The sequence below is a fragment of the Mytilus edulis genome, chromosome 6 (genome assembly GCF_963676685.1).
Source record: "Mytilus edulis chromosome 6, xbMytEdul2.2, whole genome shotgun sequence".
Classification (NCBI taxonomy): domain Eukaryota; kingdom Metazoa; phylum Mollusca; class Bivalvia; order Mytilida; family Mytilidae; genus Mytilus; species Mytilus edulis.
The window spans coordinates 74760329-74785721 of record NC_092349.1 but is presented as its reverse complement, the minus strand read 5'-3'; the positions used below and the strand labels follow the sequence as shown (position 1 = coordinate 74785721).

Sequence of the window (25393 nt, the reverse complement as noted above, 5' to 3'; positions counted from 1 at the left end):
ACTGTCAAGTTAAGTGACCCATTAAGTGCATGGCTTCACTTGACAGCTTTGGTGTCAAACACACTGTTAATTAACACCAATTACCTTAGCTTTAGGTCGTAAATAAATTGCACTACTGGTTTACAAACATATTTGAACTAGAGTTACTTCCCCTTATTTGTCACCATTCAAAATTATTCCTTATATTTATGTTTTATGGGTGAAAAAGATTAAATCATTAAAATATAAAATTCAAATACATATTGAAAAATAACTTTTCATTATTATCATACCTTTATACAATTCTTAAAAAAAAGTTGAAAATTATTTTTTTACATTTATACTTCCTTTAACTGTATTACTATATTTTATCATAGTCTAATTTCCTTGTCAATTGAGAGATGAATGTTCATATATAGATGTAATAACTCTACATGGTATGTGTAAAGGCTACATAGCCAGTAGTCTCATTTTAAAATTACATTTGAAAAATAAATTTTAGATGATGACAAAAAGTAAAGAACATAAGACTGTATTACACAAATTTATAAAAATCTTTAAAAGTGCAATGAAATAATAATAAATAAGATTTAAAATGACTTAACCAAGTGAACATGCATTGATGTTTTGGTATCTTTGATATACATTATAAGAAAATGTACCATAAATACTGAAATTCAGCTCGAAAAAGTTCGTACGCGTTATGAACTGAGATTTGATTCTTCAATGCAGGTCATGACCTGCATTTTCATCGTCACAGGTTGACAGGTATGGTGGTAGGAATGTTAATATGACAATTAAAATAAAGTAGTAGAATGCAATTATCTTTTTTTCCAGAGAAGTATGGTGTTTGCAATTTGTTTAGTCTGCTGTTCTGCCTTATATCTTTTGTGTTTCCTGTTATCTTTCTGTGTAATTAAAAGATTAACTATATCAACATAACAATTTATTTACAATCACGTTCATGTACCTGCACACAAACATAGAATACTTTATTATCACAACTAATGTATTTTTACACATTCTCCATGTGAACACAGATTAAGCACTTGTTCAGCACACAACAGCTTTCTAAAACACAAGAACCTCTCGAGTTATTTTGCTTCTTAATTCCAAACATAGAAAACATTTGGAGAAGTCAGTGCCTACAATAATATATCCTTCTGGTATTTGACTATGTCTTCAATCCAGTTACTTCTGGTCTAAATCACAATATACATCCATTCACAATTACTTCTGGTCTAAATCACAATATACATCCATTCACAATTACTTCTGGTCTAAATCACAATATACATCCATTCACAATTACTTCTGGTCTAAATCACAATATACATCCATTCACAATTACTTCTGGTCTAAATCACAATATACATCCAATCACAAGTCTGAAAGAACAAGATAAAATAAATGATAGATTCTGATGCAATATCGTTTATAATGTTCATTTTGATTGGATAAAGTCATTAACTTTCATAGCATGCTATGAAAACATATGCCAAGCACAGACAACGTATGGCAGTTGTTAAATGTATGTTTTAAAGTTGTTATCTATCAGTTTCATTAGGATGGAGATATTTGTATTGTATTTTAAGCTTTGACGGCATCAATTAGGGATTTGATGGTGGCAAATGAAGTTTACTGGCTCCCAACTTAAATGTTTTTTCAACAGATACATTGATTGGTTGCTTTGTTGAAGTTTAATGCCACTTTCAGCTCTCTTAACTAGACCGTGGGAACCAGTCTTTATTGAAGTAGAAAACAGTGTATACCAAGATAACAAGCAAGTCAATATTTAAATCAGAGTAAAATTTGCCTTGCAAGAAGCAGGGTTCAAACTCACAACTTCAGAGTTGACAGGCTAGCGATCACTACAGACTCACTACTCACTTCATTTTACATGATTATAAAGCAGAAAAATGTTTTTATTTTTTAGTATAAATTTGCTATTTGGTATGTAAGGAAATAATTGATAACTTGTTTTTTAATTTCGAATTTACATAGGACCTTCAAATTTTCAAACATTTCAGTTTTGGCAGTCCTAATGGCACAGAATTTGGGGGAAAAAAACTTTTCAACTATGGAAATTATTATATACTCCTGGTAAACTTGTTAGGTTGCAGTTGCCTGTAAAACATGTTTTTTTATGACAAAAATCAGCAAAGACCCATCGAAACAACATCTGATACACAAATTTAATAATACTTTTAGATATTTGGATGATAGTTTAGCTCTCAATAAAGACGACTTCAGTATGTATACTAAAGAAATTTATCCTGTTGAACTTACTTTAAATAAAGCTAATACTAACAATGACCACTGCCCTTTCCTTGATCTTGATATATATATATCATTAACCGAAAGCTTAATACTAAAATTTATGATAAAAGAGATGATTTCTCATTTCCTATCGTTAATTATCCATTTTTAGATGGTGACGTTCCCTTGTCACCATCTTACGGTGTTTATATATCTCAACTTGTAAGATTCGCTCGTGTATGTAACAATGTTTTAGATTTTAACGAGAGAAATTTATGTATTACTGAAAAATTATGACACCAGGGTTTTCGATATCACAAACTAGTCAAAACATTTACTAAATTTTATCATCGGTATAAGGCCATCATTCATAAATAAAGCTCAACATGCAGACTTCTTATACGTTCAGGTATTTCACATCCAATATTTTATGAAAATATTCTTTATAAAGCACAAAAATGTCAGTATTCACCTCAGAAGCTAACAAAACCTTTAAATAGACTTATTAAAAAGGGATATAGTTACGATACTGTTGTCAGGTCATTAAAGATTGCATATTTTGGCGTTAATATTGATTCACTTATAGGGTCTTTGCTTCAGAACTAAACACATTTATTATTAATAAACCAGTTGTTGACATGACACGGGTTATGTTCTTCTCATATATGTTATGATGGTATGATACTAAACCCCTCACCGGGAGGATTGTGCCTGATATTCATATGATGAAGACATAATTTTTCAATCAGTTTAATTGAAGTCCAGAGCTGGCATGTCAGTTAACTGCTAGTAGTCTGATGCTATTTATGTATTATTGTCATTTTGCTTATTTTCTTTGGTTACATCTTCTGACATCAGACTCGGACTTCTCTTGAACTGAATTTTAATGTGCATATTGTTATGCGTTTACTTTTCTGCATTGGCTAGAGGTATAGCGGGAGGGTTGAGATCTCACAAACATGTTTAACCCCACCACATTTTTGCGCCTGTCCCAAGTCAGGAGCCTCTGGCCTTTGTTAGTCTTGTATTATTTTAACTTTTAGTTTCTTGTGTACAATTTGAAATTAGTATGGCGTTCATTATCACTGAACCAGTATATATTTGTTTAGGGGCCAGCTGAAGGAGGCCTCCGGGTGCAAGAATTTCTCGTTGCATTGAAGACCTGTTGGTGACCTTCTGCTGTTGTCTGCTCTATGGTCGGGCTGTTGTCTCTTTGGAACATTCCATATTTCCATTCTCAATTTTATTAAATTCTTAGAATTCTGTTGTATATTGTATATTAATAGTGTGTGGCCATAGGATACAATGCTCCAACAGCAATATTACACTTTCTTGTACAGATTTAAGAAGGTACATGTAATCAAATTAAACAAAGGTACCAACCTTACAGGACATGAGTAAGTTGTTACTGCCGTAGTCCTGAACAGAAGAAAACACAGCCTCTCCTTCACAGGTAGTGCCATGCTGATTTATACCTTCTTCTAAAGAAGATTTAACATTGGCTAAGGTTATGCAGTCTTGCTACAAAAGAATACACAGCATATAATTATTACATCACCAGAGAAATAATAAAAAGTTTATTTCACATCCTGTTCAAACCAGCGTAAGTAGGACTTATAGTGCATCTAGAATCTGTTAAGTAAGCAAACATTGTTGAACAGTCGCACACAAAAATGATAACCTGCATTACAAATACTTGCAGACTAGAATCTTTAGCATTTTAATGGGACACATGTTACTTGTGGAAAAGGACATTTTTATCCTTTATGTGTCCTTTCATATCATTTAAACATATCATATAAGGTCATCCCTTATAATATATGTAGTAAGGTTTGTGTTGCACAATCTTAGGTTTTCTGTGTTATTTTTTGTGGACTGAAAATAATTCTTTCTCATAACTTTTAATGAGATGATACAATTGAACCTGCCTGGATTTATGATATATGGTATCTTCAAATTTTTTTTGCAACTGTTTTATGTCTTTTTGACTGAGTTCAGTCATTTCAATTGATATTGTATAGTGTGTCTTTTTATGTTGTAATGTCAAAACATTCAAACCAGCTGCAATTGTATTTTTATTTTATTTTGGGACTCTTTACAGGTAGCTGTTCTGTGTGAGCAAAGTCATTGTGTTGAAGGCTGTACTTTGACCTGTAGTTGTTTAGTTTTTTCACATTGCGACATGAATGGACAGTTGTCTCATTGTAACTCATACCACATCTTTATACTGATTTACAAATTCTAATAACTCAGAAGTTTTGCCTACCTCTGTATCTATTCTCAACCCACATCGGCAAAATATTATACCCTTGTTCTGTAACAACTGACTTCTGGAGAGAAAAATGTACTTCATTCAGTTTACAGAAATTTTATTAAACATTTTATAAAGTTTGGCTATAATTATTATGTATAACAATATATATAGACTACACTCTCTGGACATCTTTTGGGTAGTTGTGTTGTTCTTTTGCCACCTATTGATCCTTATTTTAGGGTTCATAATTCTAAATTTATGGAACTAAATTAAATGAATCAATGCCATTTAAAATGAAATGTATTGTATCTTTATCACAACGAGGTCCCTACACTCATCATGAATCATGAAAAATCTCGAGTCATAAAGCTTAAATCACATGGAATCATTTCATAATGGTTTGAGAGCTAAAGACTCTTAAATTATTACTTGTAAGTGGAATATTGTATTTATCAAAGCAAGATCAAAACCTAGATGTGTCTAAGCAACACAATTGGCCCCGTCTCATAAAAGTTGAAAAATCTGCAATTTCTATAATACATGTGGACACAAACATGATGGTAGTCTCACATATCATAAATCAGCTCATAATCTGGAGGCGATAGAAAAAAAGTCTGTTTAACTGTGATTTTTCACAATTTATCAAAGTCTGTAGCCCTTAATTTTGGCAAAAAATAGTGGAGTAGAACGAAACTTAAACTTGATCTGTAACTTATCATGAGTAACTCACATACCAAAAATCAGCCCAATATCTGAAAGCGTTTTGAAACAAGAGGCTCTCAAGAGCCTGAATCGCTCACCTTAATTTTTTTGGTTAAATCTCTCATCAATGATTATTTTGGCTTTTCAATTTATTTAAATGTTCTTTGAATCGTCCTATTTTCTTCAAAAGCAAAAAAAAAATCATTTTCTCCTATGTTCTATTTTAGCCATAGGAGCTATGCTTCTGACATACAAGGAAATGAAATATAAAATTTATACTAGATACTCTGAAACTCATTTAGCCTAAGTTTGGCTGAAATTGATACAGCAGTTTCAAAGGAGAAGATTTTTTAAAGTAGGTCAACATGATGAACAAATTGTGAAAAAAGTCTTTAAAGGGCAATAACTCCTTAAGGGGTCAATTGACAATTTTGGTCAAATTGACTTATTTGTAGATCTTACTTTGCTTAACATTTTTGCTATTAAAAGTTTATCTGTATCTATAATAATATTCAAGATAATAACCAAAAACTGCAAAATTTCTTTAAAATCATCAATTCAGGGGCATTATACCTGGAAAACCAGTTACCCAATTCGGCTGAAAATTTCAGGACAGGTAGAATAATAAATACTTTAACTTCTTGTCTTATTTGCTCTAAATGCTTGAGTTTTTGAGATATAAGCCAAAAACTGCATTTTACCCTGTGTTCTATTTTTAGCCATGACAGCCATGTTTTTTGACGAAATAAAAAATAAAGCACAAACCTATTTTATACACCCTACTGATCATTCAGTTGAAGTTCGGTTGAATTTGGTTTAGTAGTTTTAGAGGAGAAGATTTTTTAAAGTTAGCAAATATGATGAACAAATTGTGAAAAATTGTCATTAAAGGACAATAACCCCTTAAGGGGTCAATTGCCAATTTTGGTCATATTAACTTATTTGTAGATCTTACTTTGCTGATCATTTTTGCTGTTTACAGTTTATCTTTATCTATAATAATATTCAAGATAATGACCAAAAACTGCAAAATTTCCTTAAAATTACCAATTAAGTGGCAGCAACCCAACAATGGTTTGTTTGATTCATCTGAAAATTTCAGGGCTGATAGATCTTGACCTAATGAACATTTTTACCCCATGTCAGATTGCTCTAAATGCTTTCGTTTTTGAGATATAAGCCAAAAACTGCATTTGACCCCTATGTTCTATTTTAAGTAACGGCGGCCATGTTTTTTGACGGATCAAAAATCGAAGCACACACTTTGTGCATGATAATCTAAGGAACAATCATGCTAAGTTTCATCCAAATCCATTCAGTAGTTTCAGAGGAGAAGATTTTTTAAAGTTAGCAAATGTGATGAACAAATTGTGAAAAATTGTCATTAAAGGACAATAACCCCTTAAGGGGTCAATTGACAATTTTGGTCATATTAACTTATTTGTAGATCTTACTTTGCTGATCATTTTTGCTGTTTACAGTTTATCTTTACCTATAATAATATTCAAGATAATGACCAAAAACTGCAAAATTTCCTTAAAATTACCAATTAAGTGGCAGCAACCCAACAATGGTTTGTTTGATTCATCTGAAAATTTCAGGGCTGATAGATCTTGACCTAATGAACATTTTTACCCCGTCAGATTTGCTCTAAATGCTTTTGTTTTTGAGATATAAGCCAAAAACTGCATTTGACCCCTATGTTCTATTTTAAGTAACGGCGGCCATGTTTTTTGACGGATCAAAAATCGAAGCACACACTTTGTGCAGGATAATCTAAGGAACAATCATGCTAAGTTTCATTCAAATCCATTCAGTAGTTTCAGAGGAGAAGATGTTTGAAAAATTGTTAACGACGACGACGTCGACGACGGACGCCAAGTGATGAGAAAAGCTCATATGGCCTTTTAGGCCAGGTGAGCTAAAAAGTCTGTTTAACTGTGATTTTTAACAATTTATCAAAGTCCGTAGCCCTTAATTTTGGCAAAAATTAGCGGAGCAGAACGAAACTTAAACTTGATCTGTAACTCATCATGGTAACTCACATACCAAAAATCATCCCTATATATGAAGGCGTTTAGAACAAAACTCCCTATAATGGTTTGTTGCGGAATGACAGAATTACAGAATTTTGGAATTACAGACAAGTGTAAAATTATATGGCACTGACAACTTTGTTGTGGGGCCATAAAAACATGGACTTTTAATTACTGTGGATTCATTAATATTGGTTTTTTTCATGGATTTCGGGAATACAGGGGAACCACGAATTTAAATGTTCAAAAAATTACAAATTTCCTGAAGGAATATTTGCAGACTTTGCCAAAACCACGAAATTAAATATCCACGAAAATGCAAGTTTTCCTCAATCCACGAAAATTGATACCCATGAAAATAAATGAATCCACAGTATTAATTAAATTTTGACCAATGAAGAACTGAGATGAAAAAAAACCACATGCTGATTAAATTAAAATAATCAACAGGTCATGCAGGTGATCAGGAAAGGGATAAATCTGGTAAAATTAAAAAAAAATATGTGTGTCAAAGTATTTAAAACAGGCATGTGTCTCCAGTACAAGGATGCCCCATCCACAATATAATTTTCTATGTTCAGTGGACTGTGAAAATGGAATAAAATCTATAATTTGGCATTACAATTAGAAAGATCATATCATAGCGAACATGTGTACTAAGTTTCAAGTTGATTGGACTTCAACTTCATCAAAAACTACCTCGACCAAAAACTTTAACCGGAAGCTCGACGGACTGTACAAAGGACGTACAAACAGACGGGCGGACTGACGCACAGACCAGAAAACATAATGTCCATAAATGGGGCATAATGACTAACTTACTTTTGACAAACAGGACATATAACTTCATCTGTACAAAGTCTTTCTATGGCTGTACATAATGATTTCTCTTCTTGTTGTAAACTGTTTTCATATTCATCAATCATTCTTTTCTCTGCAAAACAAAATAGAAGAAACTATGTAATTTTTCAAGAGATATATTACTGTTGGGGTATAGCATAAGGAATTACAAAAATTGGTAAGTTCTGTAATCAACCAAGCAGAATAATTTTGATTGTTTGCCGGTTGTTTAGAGAATGTGTGTGTACCGGTAATCTATATAACAAGTGAATACTTACGTTTCAACATACTTTTGATACACAGTTTTGAAGTATATACATGATATATGTACAAAACTTTAAAAATATCATTTTTTCCTTTCACATTTAATACAAAAAATAACAGTGATTAGCTGGACTTTATATCAACCACCATTTAAATTTCTGATAAACAATGCTCTGTTAACAATGAATGTGTTCATAGTACACGGATGCCCTATCCACACTATAATTTTCTATGTTCAATGGACCATGAAAATGGGAGAAAATCTCTAATTTGGCATTAAAATTAGAAAGATCACATCATAAGGAACATGTGTACTAAGTTTCAAGTTGATTGAACTTCAACTTCATAAAAAACTACCTCAACCAAAAAATATAACTTGAAGTGGGAAGAATGGATGGACGGAAGGACCAAAGAACGTACGGATGAACGAATCCACAAATCTGAAAACATAATGCCCATAAATGGGGCATAATAAATGAGACATTCCTTGATCATATTGATACTTAGCTCTAATAACCTGTAAACTTTGTAATAATTTAACCAATTTAATATCTAATCAAATTAATCAAATGAAGTTAACTTCTATTTCAGTTTTAAGAAAACCCTGGATACAAGAATTTCACACTTACATCATTTGTATATTAATGCCACAATACTCCACATACCTTCTTGGATCAGCTCTTGTTGAATGTCATCAAAATATGTTACATATTCATCAACATCGAAGTCTAATTTGTCTGTTTCCATCTAGAAAGAAGTAAATGAGTTTGAATCTAGCATATATATTTAACACACATATTTGTAATTACACAAACAGAAGAAAAATTTTGTGTTATGTTTCTATGTACGGGTATATGTTCTTATACAGGCAATAATCAGTACTAAGTATAAATGTGCACATCCCATATCAGGCATATCATTAACGCTGTTATGGATAGTTTGTTGTAATTATTTCATGTTTTTTGTTGTTCGTTAATTTAAAATTTTTCTTAGTTTCTATTATTTTTGTCTGGAACTTTTTGTATAATTAATAGATTAACATATTTAATGACTACAGCATGTTGACATCTGTCTTTTGATCATTTGTGTTCAATTGCTATCCTAATATTCACATCTCTAATTGTTCCTCAACCATTACTTAAAAAGAAAAAAATCAAGAAAAACTTAGTAAAAGGTTATTCAACGAACATCTGTTAAAGAATGTGTTAAATATGTGATTCATTTAATTTGTAGCCATTTGTAATTCATGTTATTCAATGAAATGCTTGATATAAATACTTTTACCTCAATATCATCAAAAGTAGGTGACCCCTGAAATGACCTTTGTATTATCTTCAGTTCCTCTCTCATTAACTCATGTATAAAGTTATCATTAGCATCCTTCTCCATTTCTTTACTGTTTATACCACGGAATCGGTCCTGGAACTTCGACCTGCTTTGTCTCAATCTGTCCAAACATCTCTGAATTAAGAATAATATGTAATTATCTCCCTTACAAAATATCAGAAAACGGCCAGTGCTTACTGGCATAAAACTATCTTGTTCAATTATCATACCAAGACTGAGAAATCCAATATTGGATTAAGTGTTTTGAGCACCAATTTTTCTGTGTTCTGAGCTAATCAAGCTTTTATAACAGAGAGACAAAGCCTTCATAGTCAATTAAGAGTATAGTCATCGATTCATTTTTTAGTTTTGTGAGACAATAATGGTACAAAATAGTTTTATGATTGTCTGTTCTTTTCTTCAATGTTTATTTGTTATGCTGTAGGCAAATTAAAGCAACTTAACATTAAGAAAGCTTCAGCTGTTGTCTGCTCTTTGCCTTTGGTTGGGTTGTTGTCTCTTTGACACATTCCCCATTTTCATTCTCAATTTATTGTACTCAAAATGTACATGTGAAAGAATTATAAAGTAGTGAAAACTTTATGGATAATATCCTGATAATATAAGGTTTTATAATCATGATAATGCCTATTATTTCTGGGGGTTTTCCTTTGGTATTGCACTTCTAACTTCTTCAAAGCATTTAGATGCTTGACATTTTTTACTTTGACCTAGCTTTCAATAATTTCTTTACTCTTAAAGTGTGACTTTGAGTCTATTGTTTGTTGTTACTTGTTTGTATTTTACTATCAATCTTGCAAATAAATTGTAATTCTGCTGTCTATTTATTTAGTTTCTTTTTATACTGTGCTGAAACATAACTGTCCAAGTAAGAGAGTTGTCACGATTCACAAAAAAAAGATGCCAAAAAACATTAGGGGAGAGGTTAAAAAAACAGTAGGTAAGGAAACCCTAAACACAAGTATTTATTTTATTTAAGCCAAACCCATTAAATGGAATGAGCAATGGTCTTGAAACTGCCTGCCTTTCTATATGCATGTCAGGCATTTATGTTGGTATGGTCAGATAGGCTTTGATGTGTTTCTAACAAACCAAACATGACTAACGTATTTAGTCTTTTTGCCTTACAATCATGACAATATCAATTTTTTCATACATGTAGGCATTTATAGCTTGCTGTTCAGTGTGAGCCAATGCTCTGTGTTGAAGACCATACTTATTAAGAAGGGATATAATTACGATACTGTTGTCAAGTCATTAAAGATTGCATATTTTGGCGTTAATATTGAGTCACTGATAAGGTCTTTGCATCAGAACTAAACACATTTATTCTAAAAACAGTTGTTGGCATGACACGGGTTATGTTCTTCTCATATATGTTATGATGGTATGATACTAAACCCCTAACGGGAAGGATTGTGCCTGATGTTCATATGATGAAATCATAATCTTTCAGTCAGTTTAATTGAAGTCTGGAGCTGGCGTGTCAGTTAACTGCTAGTAGTCTGTTGTTATTTATGTATTATTGTCATTTTGTTTATTTTCTTTGGTTACATCTTCTGACATCAGACTCGGACTTCTCTTGAACTGAATTTTAATGTGCGTATTGTTATGCGTTTACTTTTCTACATTGGTTAGAGGTATAGGGGGAGGGTTGAGATCTCACAAACATGTTTAACCCCACCGCATTTTTGCGCCTGTCCCAAGTCAGGAGCCTCTGGCCTTTGTTAGTCTTGTATTATTTTGGTTTTAGTTTCTTGTGTATAATGTGGAAATTAGTATGGCGTTCATTATCACTGGACTAGTATATATTTGTTTAGGGGCCAGCTGAAGGACGCCTCCGGGTGCGGGAATTTCTCGCTACATTGAAGACCTGTTGGTGACCCTCTGCTGTTGTTTTTTATTTGGTCGGGTTGTTGTCTCTTTGACACATTCCCCATTTCCATTCTCAATTTTATTTGACCTACAAAATGTATAATGAGATATAGGAAGATGTGGTGTGAGTGCCAATGAGACAACTCTCCATACAAATAACAATTTAAAAAGTAAACCATTATAGGTTAAAGTACGGCCTTCAACACGGAGCCTTAGCTCACACCGAACAACAAGCTATAAAGGGCCCCAAAATTACTAGTGTAAAACCATTCAAACGGGAAAACCAACGGTCTAATCTATATAAACAAAACGAGAAACGAGATAATGGTTTACTTTTACAAATTGTGACTTGGATGGAGAGTTGTCTCATTGGCACTCATACCATATCTTCTTATAGCTATTTAAATCAGAGAGTTATTTAAGTACCTTTCTATAAGTCTCTTTCCATGGTGGCGTTTTAGCTTTGTACATGTCCCTGTGGTTCTTTTTTGTCTTTTCACTTCCAGACATACTTCTTTATCTGGCAAAATAAATAAAACACATTTAAGCTGTATATATTTACAACATATATCATAAGGCATCTTTTAAGTGTGTGTGTATATATGTGTTTGAAACTTAACATGGATTTAATACCAATTAATGGAGGAATATACCCATTCAAGAGAATCTTCTCCAACCTGTTAATGCTGAAAGCATTGACATTACATTAATGTGTGCCCATGACAATCATGACAATGCTTACAAAGATACAATATTTGTTTTTATTGCTGTAAATTGAAACCTGATATGTCATGTATGTCATTTGAACAGGGCTTTCAAAATGGTCATATTGTCCAGACTTGACTGATACATTCTTATCTTGATTTGTTGAGCAGAGCCTTGCATGATCATGACATAAAATGTATATGTAGGTTTGCCATTTCAATATAATTAAGATTTGATTTTTACTGATCATGTTAATGCAATCTCTAGTACTGTATACGTACTATCAAAACAATCCCTACTATAATATGCCCTCATTACAATCAAGGTTAGTAAGTTGTCTTGAAATTTAACTGTTCAAGTGACAGGTAATCTATTTTTTACCTGACATTGCTGTTCTATCTAATGTTGATGTCTTAAATTAAAATAATTTCCACATAATTAATAATTATATTATCAAAACGAATTATACCATCAGAAATACGTGTTAAAATATATGATTTGAAGCAAAGAAAAAGGTAGTAATCATGGTAATAAAAGTTTTAAGCAAAATTGTATATTGTATATACATGATATATTAAATATTTCGTATACCGTATATATATTACCAGAATTGCCTTCAAGCAAATGTTAAGGGAATTCATTCAAGATTAGAAAAAAATGTCCAGCCAGGGTAACTTTCTCAGCATGCTTAGAGGGCACTCTTCGCGCAATTGGCTACATTTTAAGGGAAACCTTTGCACGGAGGACAACACAATATTAAGGCACTCTCTACATAGATATTAAGGCAGGGGTAATGAAAACAGAGACTCAGAATTATTAAGATTAAGAGTTTATTAAGAAATAAGAATTAACTAGAGGCTCTAAAGAGCCTGTGTCGCTCACCTTGGTATATGTGAATATTAAACAAAGGAAGCAGATGGATTCATGACAAAATTGTGTTTAGGTGATGGTGATGTGTTTGTACATCTTACTTTACTGAACATTCTTGCGCCTTACAATTATCTCTATCTATAATGATCTTGGCCCAGTAGTTTCAGTGGAAAATGTTAGTAAAAATTTACAAATTTTATGAAAATTGTTAAAAATTGACTATAAAGGACAATAACTCCTTAGGGGGTCAACTGACCATTTTTGTCATGTTTGTCTTACTTTGCTGTACATTATTGCTGTTTACAGTTTATCTCTATCTATAATAATATTCAAGATAATAACAAAAAACGTCAAAATTTTCTTAAAATTACCAATTATGGGGCAGCAACCCAACAACCGGTTGTCGGATCCATCTGAAAATTTCAGGCCAGATAGATCTTGACATGATAAACAATTTCACTCCGTCAGATTTGCTCTCAATGCTTTGATTTTTGAGTTATAAGCCAAAAACTGCATTTTACCCCTATGTCCTATATTTAGCCATGGCAGCCATCTTGGTTGGATGGCCGGGTCACCGGACACATTTTTTAAACTACATACCCCAAAGATGATTGTGGCCAAGTTTGGATTAATTTAGCCCAGTAGTTTCAGAGGAGAAGATTTTTGTAAAAGATCACTAAGATTTACGAAAAAAATGAAAAATGGTTAAAAATTGACTATAAAGGGCAATAACTCCTTAAGGGGTCAACTGACCATTTCGGTCATGTTGACTTATTTGTAAATCTAACTTTGCTGAACATTATTGCTGTTTACAGTTTATCTCTATCTATAATAATATTCAAGATAATAACCAAAAACAGCAAAATTTCCATAAAATTACCAATTCAGGGGCAGCAACCCATCAACGGGTTGTCCGATTCATCTGAAAATTTCTGGGCAGATAGATCTTGACCTGATAAACAATTTTACCACATGTCAGATTTGCTCTAAATGCTTTGATTTTTGAGTTATAAGCCAAAAACTGCATTTTACCCCTATGTCCTATATTTAGCCGTGGCAGCCATCTTGGTTGGATGGCCGGGTCACCGGACACATTTTTTGAACTACATACCCCAAAGATCATTGTGGCCAAGTTTGGATTAATTTAGCCCAGTAGTTTCAGAGGAGAAGATTTTTGTAAAAGATTACTAAGATTTACGAAAAATGGTTAAAAATTGACTATAAAGGGCAATAACTCCTTAAGGGGTCAACTGACCATTTCGGTCATGTTGACTTATTTGTAAATCTTACTTTGCTGAACATTATTGCTGTTTACAGTTTATCTCTATCTATCATTCTATAATAATATTCAAGATAATAACCAAAAACAGCAAAATTTCCATAAAATTACCAATTCAGGGGCAGCAACCCATCAACGGGTTGTCCGATTCATCTGAAAATTTCTGGGCAGATAGATCTTGACCTGATAAACAATTTTACCCCATGTCAGATTTGCTCTAAATGCTTTGGTTTTTGAGTTATAAGCCAAAAACTGCATTTTACCCCTATGTTCTATTTTTAGCCATGGCGGCCATCTTGGTTGGTTGGCGGGGTCACCGGACACATTTTTTAAACTAGATACCCCAATGATGATTGTGGCCAAGTTTGATTAAATTTGGCTTAGTAGTTTCAGAGGAGAAGATTTTTGTAAAAGTTAACGACGACGGACGCAGGACGACGACGGACGACGGACGCAGGACGACGGACGCAAAGTGATGGGAAAAGCTCACTTGGCCCTTCGGGCCAGGTGAGCTAAAAAAAAATGGATAGGTTAAAATCATGATGTTACTCATGTTACTCCAGTGTTGTCAGTTGTTTTTTTTCTGAATAAAGGCTATCCATCACTGTGTCCAAGGGCCACTTACTCTTCTGGGTCCTTGCATGTATGGTCACACTACTGGGATCATGTATGTATGGTTATGATACTTTGATCATGCATGTATGGTCACGATACTTTGATCATGCATCAGCATACATGCCAAGTGACATGATATTCGCGTGTAATACATGCTTTTTCAACGGTTTACACGCGAGGATTTTGTCACATGGCGTGTACACGCTTTTCAATACTTTACACGCAATTACACGCTTTTTCGTTCTTTTCATTTTTTGGTCGCTAGTGATATCGCTATTCTCGGGTTTTTTCCTTAATCTGCGATAAATAACGAAAAATTCGAAGTAATTGCTTGGCTGCCATATTGTTTATTTTTCTATATGGACAAACAGTAAAAGGTAAGTAGTTTGTGATTAGTTTTAACGAATTTGTGACTTTCTTTCAAATTCACTTTATAGGGGAAATGTGCACAGAAAGAGGTCGCTTTCAGGGCCTGTACCGTCGTCAAAAGCGCCGATTGTTTAGCCAAAACGATGTGTACGTACCAAGATTCAAGATTTTATAAATTTTATTTTAAAGTTCGTGTTTAATTGATTGAGTGAAAGGTAATGCATTGTGCATTCTGTGTTGCAATGATAAAAAACAATATGTGAGAGGAGAAATACAATGTAGCTATTTAATAAGCATTTAACATGTTTATTTAATGAAAATCAAATTGATAAAACATTTTTCTTTTTAAATTTCAGTTTCAAATCTAGCCTAAAGATTTCTACAGGCCATGGGGATGAAAATATCACAGAACTGTTTGATCTGCTCTCATAGTACCAGCTATCTTCTGATGAACTACCCAGTTTTAACCAGGCAATAGCAATGGGAGCAATGGCAGAGACAATAGATGACATTTTACATTGCCAGCATTATGACATTCTTTCAAATCTTGATAAAGCTAATTCAGTCAAATATTAATTCCTACTGTAAGAGAGCATTTTCAATTATAAAGAAATTGACAATGAATTCTGATCAGGACTTGACTATGTTACATTTATATTGTGTGCTGTTATTAAATAAATGTAACTAAACTTGAAACTGGCAGTTGTTTTGAATATGTGCCTAGTGGTGGTGCTTTAAAAGCAACCAGGGGTTAAGAAATTTTGTTATAGCTCACTAGCCCAGGGCTAATTGGTTGCAAGATTTTACTAGCCCTGTTTGAAGAACTACTAGCCCAACAAAACTGACCTGCTAGCTCTAGTATGTCTTAAAAATTCAGAGTTTGCTGCAATAACAATGAATTCTATAAACTTAACAATTTTTATCAATTCACTGCATTGTACAGTAGAGTTTTGCAAATTGGATATTCAAAACTTATATCAGCAAAAAATATTCCATTAGCATATACATATTCAATTAATCGATAATTGAATATTCACTGAAAATTCTGATATAATGAGTTGACCAAATCGGGGATGATACAAGTCTTGACCACTGCTATACGTGGGTATGTAAAAGGATTGGAGGGGGTTTTATCAGATACAATAGCATCATCATTGTGTAAAAGAATTATCAGCACATACATGTTCACATGATGATACAGCCTCGATATGACTCTGAAAAATCTATGGAAAGCCTAATTAACAAAAATGAACACTTTTACAGTTTATTTTAGAAAAAAGTTATTAATCTCGTTTTTATGTTTATGAAACTATTTATGTTGATTGAATTTAATAAGAATTAATAAAAATGAATACGAAGAACATATTACTGTGATTAAAGGACAAAATGCTTGCACAATAATTATTAAAAGAAATGTGCTTCATAATTAATTGAAGGTATAAATAAGGGGGGGGGGGGGGGGGGGGGGGGGAAATGAAAATATTTTTTTCAAACTGAATTTAAGATTTTACTGATCTTTTGTAAATGTTTATGACTATTCATTTTTATTACAGATATTTTTACAATGAAGAAAAAGCAGTATGACCCAAATGCTTTGAAACTTGCCTATGATGCTGTCCAAAATGGATTGTCTGTTTACAAAGCTGCAAAAAACTATGGTATTCCAGAAAGCACTCTTAGAGATAGGACACTTGGTTTGGTTTCTGTGGATGGGAGATGCTCCAATTACCTTTTTCATGAGTCTACAGAGAAACCAGATGCTCCACAGGGCGTAGCTTTATACGACCGCAGAGGTTGAACCCTGAACGGTTGGGGCAAGTATGGACACAACATTCAAGCTGGATTCAGCTCTAAATTTGGATTGTGATTAAATAGTTGACACAGCATAGGTTTCTGACACAGAATGAATGTGTTCTAATGAACTTAAAATTTTTGTTTTCTCTTAGAGCAATTCACTATGCTGTTGAATATTAATCCTCTCAAAAAAATGTTTGAAGAAATTTTCTTTTTTATTTATGAAATTTCAAATGAGAAAAATTGAACCCAATTTTTTTAATCACATCCCCCTTTCCCTTATTCCAAAACTAATCTCAATTAAAATTTCTAATGGAGTTTGCAACAATAACTACTCATTTAAATACATCATAAAATATTAAGATGTAAAAAAACTGCTTGTTATCACTGAATGGTAAAGATTATTTTAATTTATCAGTTGGTAGTAAAAAGTGAATATACATTGTATATTGTATATAACAAAGATTTAAGTTGATTCTGGACAAAGAAAGATAACTCCAATTAAAAAAAAATCTTGCTATTGCACAATATTTTGCAATTAGATATTTCTTGCTTACTATTCTGGACAAAGAAAGATAACTCTAATTAAAAAAAAAATTGCTATTTCACAATATTGTGCAATTAGATATTTCTTGCCATTGCGCAATACTGTGCAATTGAAAAGACTTGCTATTGCACAATACTTAATATAATAATTTTAGATCCTGATTTGGACCAACTTGAAAACTGGGCCCATAATAAAAAATCTAAGTACATTTTTGGATTCAGCATATCAAAGAACCCCAAGATTTCAATTTTTGTTAAAATCAGACTAAGTTTAATTTTGGACCCTTTGGACTTTAGTGTAGTAGTGTAGACCAATTTGAAAACAGGACCAAAAATGAAGAATCTACATACACAGTTGGATTTGGTATATCAAAGAACCCCATTTATTCAATTTTTGATGAAATCAAACAAAGTTTAATTTTGGACCCCGATTTGGACCAACTTGAAAACTGGGCCAATAATCAAGAATTTAAGTACATTTTTAGATTCAGCATATCAAAGAACCTAACTGATTCATTTTTTGTCAAAATCAAACTAAGTTTAATTTTGGACCCTTTGGACCTTAATGTAGACCAATTTGAAAACGGGACCAAAAGTTAAGAATCTACATACACAGTCATGACAGTTAGATTCAGCATATCAAAGAACCCCAATTATTCAATTTTGATGAAATCAAAGAAAGTTTAATTTTGGACCCTTTGGGCCCCTTATTTTGTTGGGACCAAAACTCCAAAAATCAATACCAACATTCCTTTTATGGTCATAAACCTTGTGTTTAAATTTCATAGATTTCTATTTACTTATACTAACGTTATAGTCCGAAAACCAAGAAAAATGCTTATTTGGGTCCCTTTTTGGCCCCTAATTCCTAAACTGTTGGGACCTAAACTCCCAAAATCAATACCAACCTTCCTTTTGTGGTCATTAACATTGTGTTTAAATTTCATTGATTTAGAACTATTTACTTAAACTAAAGTTATTGTGCGAAAACCAAGAATAATGCTTATTTGGGCCCTTTTTTGGCCCCTAATTCCTAAACTGTTGAAACCAAAACTCCCAAAATCAATCCCAACCGTTCTTTTGTGGTCATAAACCTTGTGTCAAAATTTCATAGATTTCTATTAACTTAAACTAAAGTTATAGTGCGAAAACCAAGAAAATGCTTATTTGGGCCCTTTTTGGCCCCTAATTCCTAAAATGTTGGGACCAAAACTCCCAAAATCAATACCAACCTTCCTTTTGTGGTCATAAACCTTGTGTTAAAATTTCATAGATTTCCATTCACTTTTACTAAAGTTAGAGTGCGAAAACTAAAAGTATTCGGACGACGACGACGACGACGACGCCAATGTGATAGCAATATACGACGAAAATTTTTTCAAATTTTGCGGTCGTATAAAAAATGGTGGACCACATTGCACATATGGCCAGCATTGGTTATGGTTATTCAAGAATAGATGTCATTTATCTAGCAACTGATTTAGCTGTGTTTATGGGCAAGAGAAAACCTCAAGAGGATATATTGAGCAACAAATGGTATTACTCTTTTATGAAAAGATGGCCAAATCTAACTATTAGTAAACCACAGAAATTATCCATGCAGAGAGCTAGATGTGCATCAAAGGAGACACTAACTAACTATTACAAAGAGTTGGGCACTATTATGACCAAAAACAATCTGCATGAACAGCCACACAAAATATTTAATATGGATGAGAGTGCTCTACAAACTGAACATAGCCCAGGTAAAATTGTTCATGACATTGTTGTTAAGCCCCAGTCTGTCACATCGCCAAGATCTGCAAATGTCACTATAATTGGTGCTGGCAATGCAATTGGAAATGCTGTTCCACCTTATTATGTATTTCCGGGTGTTAAATTTGACAGGGCTCTACTTCTTGATGGGACTCCACCTGGTTCTGATGACCAATGCAGTAAATCTGGATGGTCTAACAGTGAAATATTCAAAATGTACCTTGAAAAGCATTTTCTCAAGTATGTATCACATGATGTCTCTGGCACTCCTCTTCTTATATTGTTTGATGGCCACCGCTCACATGTGAGCTTAACTTTGCAAGATTGGGCTGAATCAAAGAACATCATTCTTTTCATACTTCCACCACACTGTAGCCACATTTTACAGCCATTAGATATAGGGTGTTTTGGACCACTAAAGGCTTGTTACAACCGGGAGGCACAGTTGTTTATGAGAAAAAATCCAGGATGTAAAATTACAAGGTATAACATAGGACAAATGTCTTGTTCTCCCTACCAGAAAGGTCTATCTGCACAGAACTTGATATCATCTTTTAGGAAAAGTGGGATATATCCTTTTAACCCAAAAGCTGTTGACACCAGCGAACTTGCTCCAGCTATACAATTTACCCCACAGCTACATCAGATGAAGCAAGTACAATGAATAATACACATATTTCACAAGAAGTTGACAACACTTTCTCTCAGCAATTTAACAAAGCTGCCACTCTGACGATACAACAATTCGAAGCTTCATCATCAGCCCAAAAGGAACAAGATATCTCATCAGTTCAAGATGAATCAAATAGTCAACCTTTGCTTACTCTAGTTCCTCCTGAAAACAGGTACTCTGATGACATTCAAATATGGACCATAATTTGGTATTCGGCCTTTGGTTTCTTTTTGTATCCTTTTTTTATAAGTTCTAAAACTTTAACTTTTATTCTGTGGGTTGTGTTGGTGATAGAATAGTATTAATGGAACAATTGAGTTTTTCAAGGAAAAAATAATACATTTTGATTCACCGTTTACGTGACAGGAAACCAAACAGGAAACCAATCTTTATTTTCTTTATTTTGCACAATATATTTCAAAAGACATAAATGAACACCATTACTAGTGTTACTTGCTTCATGTTAATATTTAAAATCTATTTTCAATGTTAAATTAAAGATTTTTTTAAACGCGACAGGAAACCATAAGAAACCGAAAGCATTTTTTTAGTTTTATTTTATTGCAAAATCTGCTTAAAATAATCTGAACAGTATACTTTTTCTTAAAATCCATCTTAAATGTAACAGTATTATAAAACTCCTAAATATGTGCTTGTTTTGAAAACAATTAGTACAATTTATTCAGAAATTTCCATATTTTCTTCATTGATACAGGATACCATAATCATTGTATCTTGATGTTTTAGCCAAAAGAATGTATTTATATTTGGTTTTGAAATTCCAGTTATATACAATTTATTCCAAATCATTGGCAATGTAAAATTCTTTAAATCCAGTAAAGAAAAAAACTTTTAACTTGTAATTAAAATCTTTAAAATAGGCACCATGTGACATTTGTGACCTGTACACCATCTACATGGTTTCCACATTTTAACCTACTTTAGTGGGCTAAAATCAATAAAGTACTTCCTTTCGAGTCATGCATGGTAAAAGTTTACTTCTCCTTTGACAAGTTTATTGCGTTTCTGAAAAGTGTTTGCAGAACATGAATAAAAAAAAATAATTAAAAATTATGACAAAGATACCAACTTTGTACATTCCAAGTGTAACGGTATATTAACATGTATTTTTTATTAAATTATCTTTATTTACCTAAAATATCCAGTAATATTTACTGCTGAAGCAAAATCAATCCAAGGAGCATCGGCACAATGATAAGAGACGTAATGTCGATTGAATTTTCCAAGGACCCTTTACATCGTTATCCGGAAACGAAGTGTGTTACAACGTCTGTCAAATCTGAAATCGATTTTGTCAAGTCATTGGGCATTATTTTCACACAAGATCGTATGTAACATTATGCACATAAAAAAAATAATAGACCCCCAGCGCAATCTTTTGAAAATTGTATTTTTCTTTTTTAAACAAGATGAAACAAGTCTACAGATTATGTTTGCTAACATCCCGTTGGAAACAAAAACAATGTTTAGACCTAGTATTTCATATATCCGGCCGTAAGGGTGTGATCACATGTTAGTCACATGTTTCATGTATGACCGGAAATGATTAGAACTTAACGACAAAAACAATTTTAATAAAAAAAAAGGAAATAACTGGACTTCTGTTTCTTGTGAAATGTAACGCATAACGATAACGTCATTTTCTAACTTAATTATTACGAAGAACAAAACTAGAATGTAAATCATCTCTGATTTACCTGTTTGAACATCTCACGAGAGTTCATATTTGCATATATTGTTATAAAGAATTCTATTACAACAAAGCAGATTACATCATCTAAAATTTGCGTTACGAAATCGGAAACCAAAGTAACGCTAGTGTTCTTACACTTGTTACAGAAATACTTATAGTTCTCGGCATTTTCTTCTGACTATTCTTATTGGTCGATGTTCTTTATTATTTGAAAGCAAAAATTACGAATTTGCCGGTGACGATTATCTATAAATCAGTCAGCGTTATGCACTTCGGAAGCGAAAAGTAACACGAGAAACGACACAAAAATACGGTCGTATAATCTTTGAAATTTGTTAATTTCAATTTTTTTTCTAGGGAAGAGTAGCATACACTTGTATGTTGATAAAAATAAAGGCATCTTTAGATGTAGTTACAACTTTTCTTGCAGTAATACACATTTTTATCACTTTTCTATCGTTATAGGAAACGAGCCCAATAGCAAATTATGGTCCATTTATACCGCAGAACCAATAATTGAATTGAACACATCAAACAACTCTTCGAATATAACCACATGTACAGTAAACAGTTCTCCATCCGGATTCCTGCTAAAAAGATCTGTTGTTTCAGTTGAAAAGACAGAAAAGAAAAGGAAACACTTCACAATCACAAGAAATTTAGGAAAAAAGAAAAACATGGATCATCTGAATCAGTCAAAAAAAAAAGGAACTTTTAAACCACCCTATAAAAAAGCAGAGCCTAAGACAGTTGAAAAGGAAACTAGAAATCAAAACAAAGCAGGAAAAGATACCAAAAAGAGGGCACCTGTAAAAAGAAAAAGTTCAACTGTGATGGAAAAAATTGAAAAAAAAATTAAATTATCAGACATTTGTCAGAGGATGATGTGAATGCAGGTCTTGGTACATCTGGTTTAAACAAGGATAAAGGAGGACCAATATGTCTTGAGAATTCATTAAGTGACAGTGATGAAACCGATGATGACGACGGTGAAACTTGCTGTGTTTGTAATAAGAAATCTCCCTCAGAGATCAGACAACTAGCAGGAATTGTGTTTGTCAAATGGGCACAATTGACAATGATAACTGCCGTCACTGGACACATCTCCAATTCTGTAGTGATGTTAGAGTCTTGCGGAGAGGGGATACTTTCTTTTGTCCACACTGTTATAAAGAACAGTACACTGTCCAATATACAGAACACTATTCCAAGAACTGTTATTCTGATTAAAAAAAACCCAACAAACAATAGCTTTAGAACTGTTTAATATTAATGTAATTTTTCTATTTATTCAGTTAAAGTAGATTTTCAAAAAGTGAAACTTTGTGAAATATTTTTTTCCCACTATTGACATCAAAATAGAATTATTTAAAATAATTTCCACAAAAGAGTGAAAGTAAAACAAAAATTTGAATAAATTTTTTTATTTTTTTTTAAATTTAGAAAAAAATCTTGCATATATAATATATTGGACTTTTCAACACTTTTCATCTTGTCAAAAATAATTTGTGTATTTGTCCTAAATAAAATCGTGTTTTGCTGATCTGTACTTCTTTACTAGAATATTAGCGTTATTTGATGCACAAAATAAGGTGCATTAGTGTTCCAAGTTGTCCTCCATACTATATTTTACCTTTGCACCGGAAAGAGGTTAATAGCAAAATGATCACCGATTTTCAATCATTATTAAACTGATAAAACTTGACAAACGGGTAACATATTATGCATCATTGAAGAGCTAAATAGATCTGAATTTTATTTATTTCAATCATATTTGTTCCCTTTAGTTCGACCGGCACTTTGGAATAATGATTAACATTTTGACCACCGGAATGGGGTTAACCATGTATATGTATGGTCACACCAATGTGATCATGTATATATGGGTCATTTTCAAAAAATGTCGAATTTTGAAATTGAAAAATTTATTAAATGTTACTTATTCAAACAACCCTCTACTTAAGCAAATCAAAACAAACAGTACTTTAAAAACAACATATTAAAAGATGCAATCTTAATGATGTCATACAAGAATATCTTGAAACATTTTTTGATCGGTGGTACAATATTTTGTCTATCCTGTTACCATTTTCAAAAGAAATTTTGGGTTATTAAGAAAAGGTTTAGATAAAATGTTAAGCTTGTTTTACGTTACCAATTAGATGGTTTTCAAGAGAATAAACTCCTATATATATTCATTCTGTAAAATAATAGATTATTTGCCAATTTTCTAGGTTGTACTGAAAAATGGCTCTAAAAATTGGTTTTCAAAGGTTGTAAAAATAACCACCAGTAATGCAAGTCTAAGATAGCAATTTATATTGTTCGGCCTTTTCACCCTTTTAAATAAACCCAACATCAAGTAAATCCCTCATAAGTTAATTTACTTTTCTCTTTATTTCGTTGGTAACAGGAACGTACGTTTCTGATACATTTGTATATCACTATATAAAAGTCTATCCTGTTACCTTTTTGTCTATCCTGTTACCGATATCATTATTGCACCTGCAAATGCTTAATTTTGAAGATTAAGACGTTATAACCTTAAGATGAGATGAAATATTTCATTCCTTTTCCACCTAAATGTTAAGATAAAAAAAAATTAACTATGTTTTTGTCTATAATTGTCTATCCTGTTACTGTAACCATAGCAACCATAGTAACAGGATAGACATAACAGGATAGACAAATTTCTTCGTTTTTGATTGCTGTTGTGAAATAACTACTCCCTTTGGTGAAGTGATTATGGTTTTCTATTGTGAATTTGGTTTCCAACACGTTATTGCACTTTTTACAACCATACTGTTAGTGTAATTAATCAAAATGGTTGGTAACAGCATAGACATAAAAAAAGTATGCTCTATTTTTTTCACTAAATGTCTTGAAATTTCTTTTCTCTACACTGTCGTTCAAGAAACGAGGCGTTTTAAATGCAAAGATTACTTTACATTTTTGAAATCAACACTGACTGATTCAATATTCATAGGGAGAATAATTTAACGACTGATTTAAGTAGCGGTAACAGGATAGACATGAACCTCCTGTACGCTGATTGAATTTAGTTTGTAGATAATCTGTTACATAAAATGATAAAGAAGCTACGATTTTTCATTAGAATTATAATTAACGTTCTTAAAAAGTCTCTTTGCAGATATCAAGGCAATCAGAAAATCGAAAAAAAAATCATTTGAAATGTGTTTTTCTGACAATGTACGCACACAAACACCCCCAAAATCGGACTTAAATGCAGTTTAATCTTATCGAAATAGATGTAAGGTGTGTTTATTATTAATGTTCTGAATCACAAATCCGACAAGCTTTCATTTAAACCATTACAACTGAAATTTCCATTAGAAATGAAAATTTTAGCAATTTTGGTCTTATAGTAGATGACTATTTAAAAAAAACAAATTTCATTGGTTTATTTTGATAATTACAAAATTAAGTAGAACGGCTATAATTAGGACAGGGCACAGGCACTAGACGTTCTGTCAATAGTATAAAAATATTGGCAATT

General features: G+C 32.5%; 2 protein-coding genes across 2 annotated transcripts in view; one reads left to right on the top strand and one right to left on the bottom strand.

Moving 5' to 3' along the window:
• Positions 1-912: 912 nt before the first annotated feature.
• The window catches only part of LOC139528408 (RPA-interacting protein B-like), a 37264-nt gene continuing 12783 nt past the window's right edge, over positions 913-25393 (bottom strand). The window contains exons 2-8 of the mRNA XM_071324386.1: positions 11983-12076; positions 9619-9795; positions 9000-9081; positions 8053-8164; positions 4505-4568; positions 3622-3759; positions 913-1367 (exon numbers count right to left, since the gene is read on the bottom strand). Coding sequence (XP_071180487.1) covers positions 1338-1367; positions 3622-3759; positions 4505-4568; positions 8053-8164; positions 9000-9081; positions 9619-9795; positions 11983-12066 — 687 coding nt within the window. The 5' untranslated portion in view covers positions 12067-12076 and the 3' untranslated portion in view covers positions 913-1337. The remainder of the gene's footprint in view (positions 1368-3621; positions 3760-4504; positions 4569-8052; positions 8165-8999; positions 9082-9618; positions 9796-11982; positions 12077-25393) is intronic.
• On the top strand, positions 16468-20153 carry LOC139526614 (uncharacterized). The gene is made up of 3 exons (XM_071321773.1): positions 16468-16552; positions 16948-17187; positions 19135-20153. Exons 1-3 carry the CDS (start codon positions 16468-16470, stop codon positions 20151-20153), a joined length of 1344 nt encoding a protein of 447 aa, XP_071177874.1.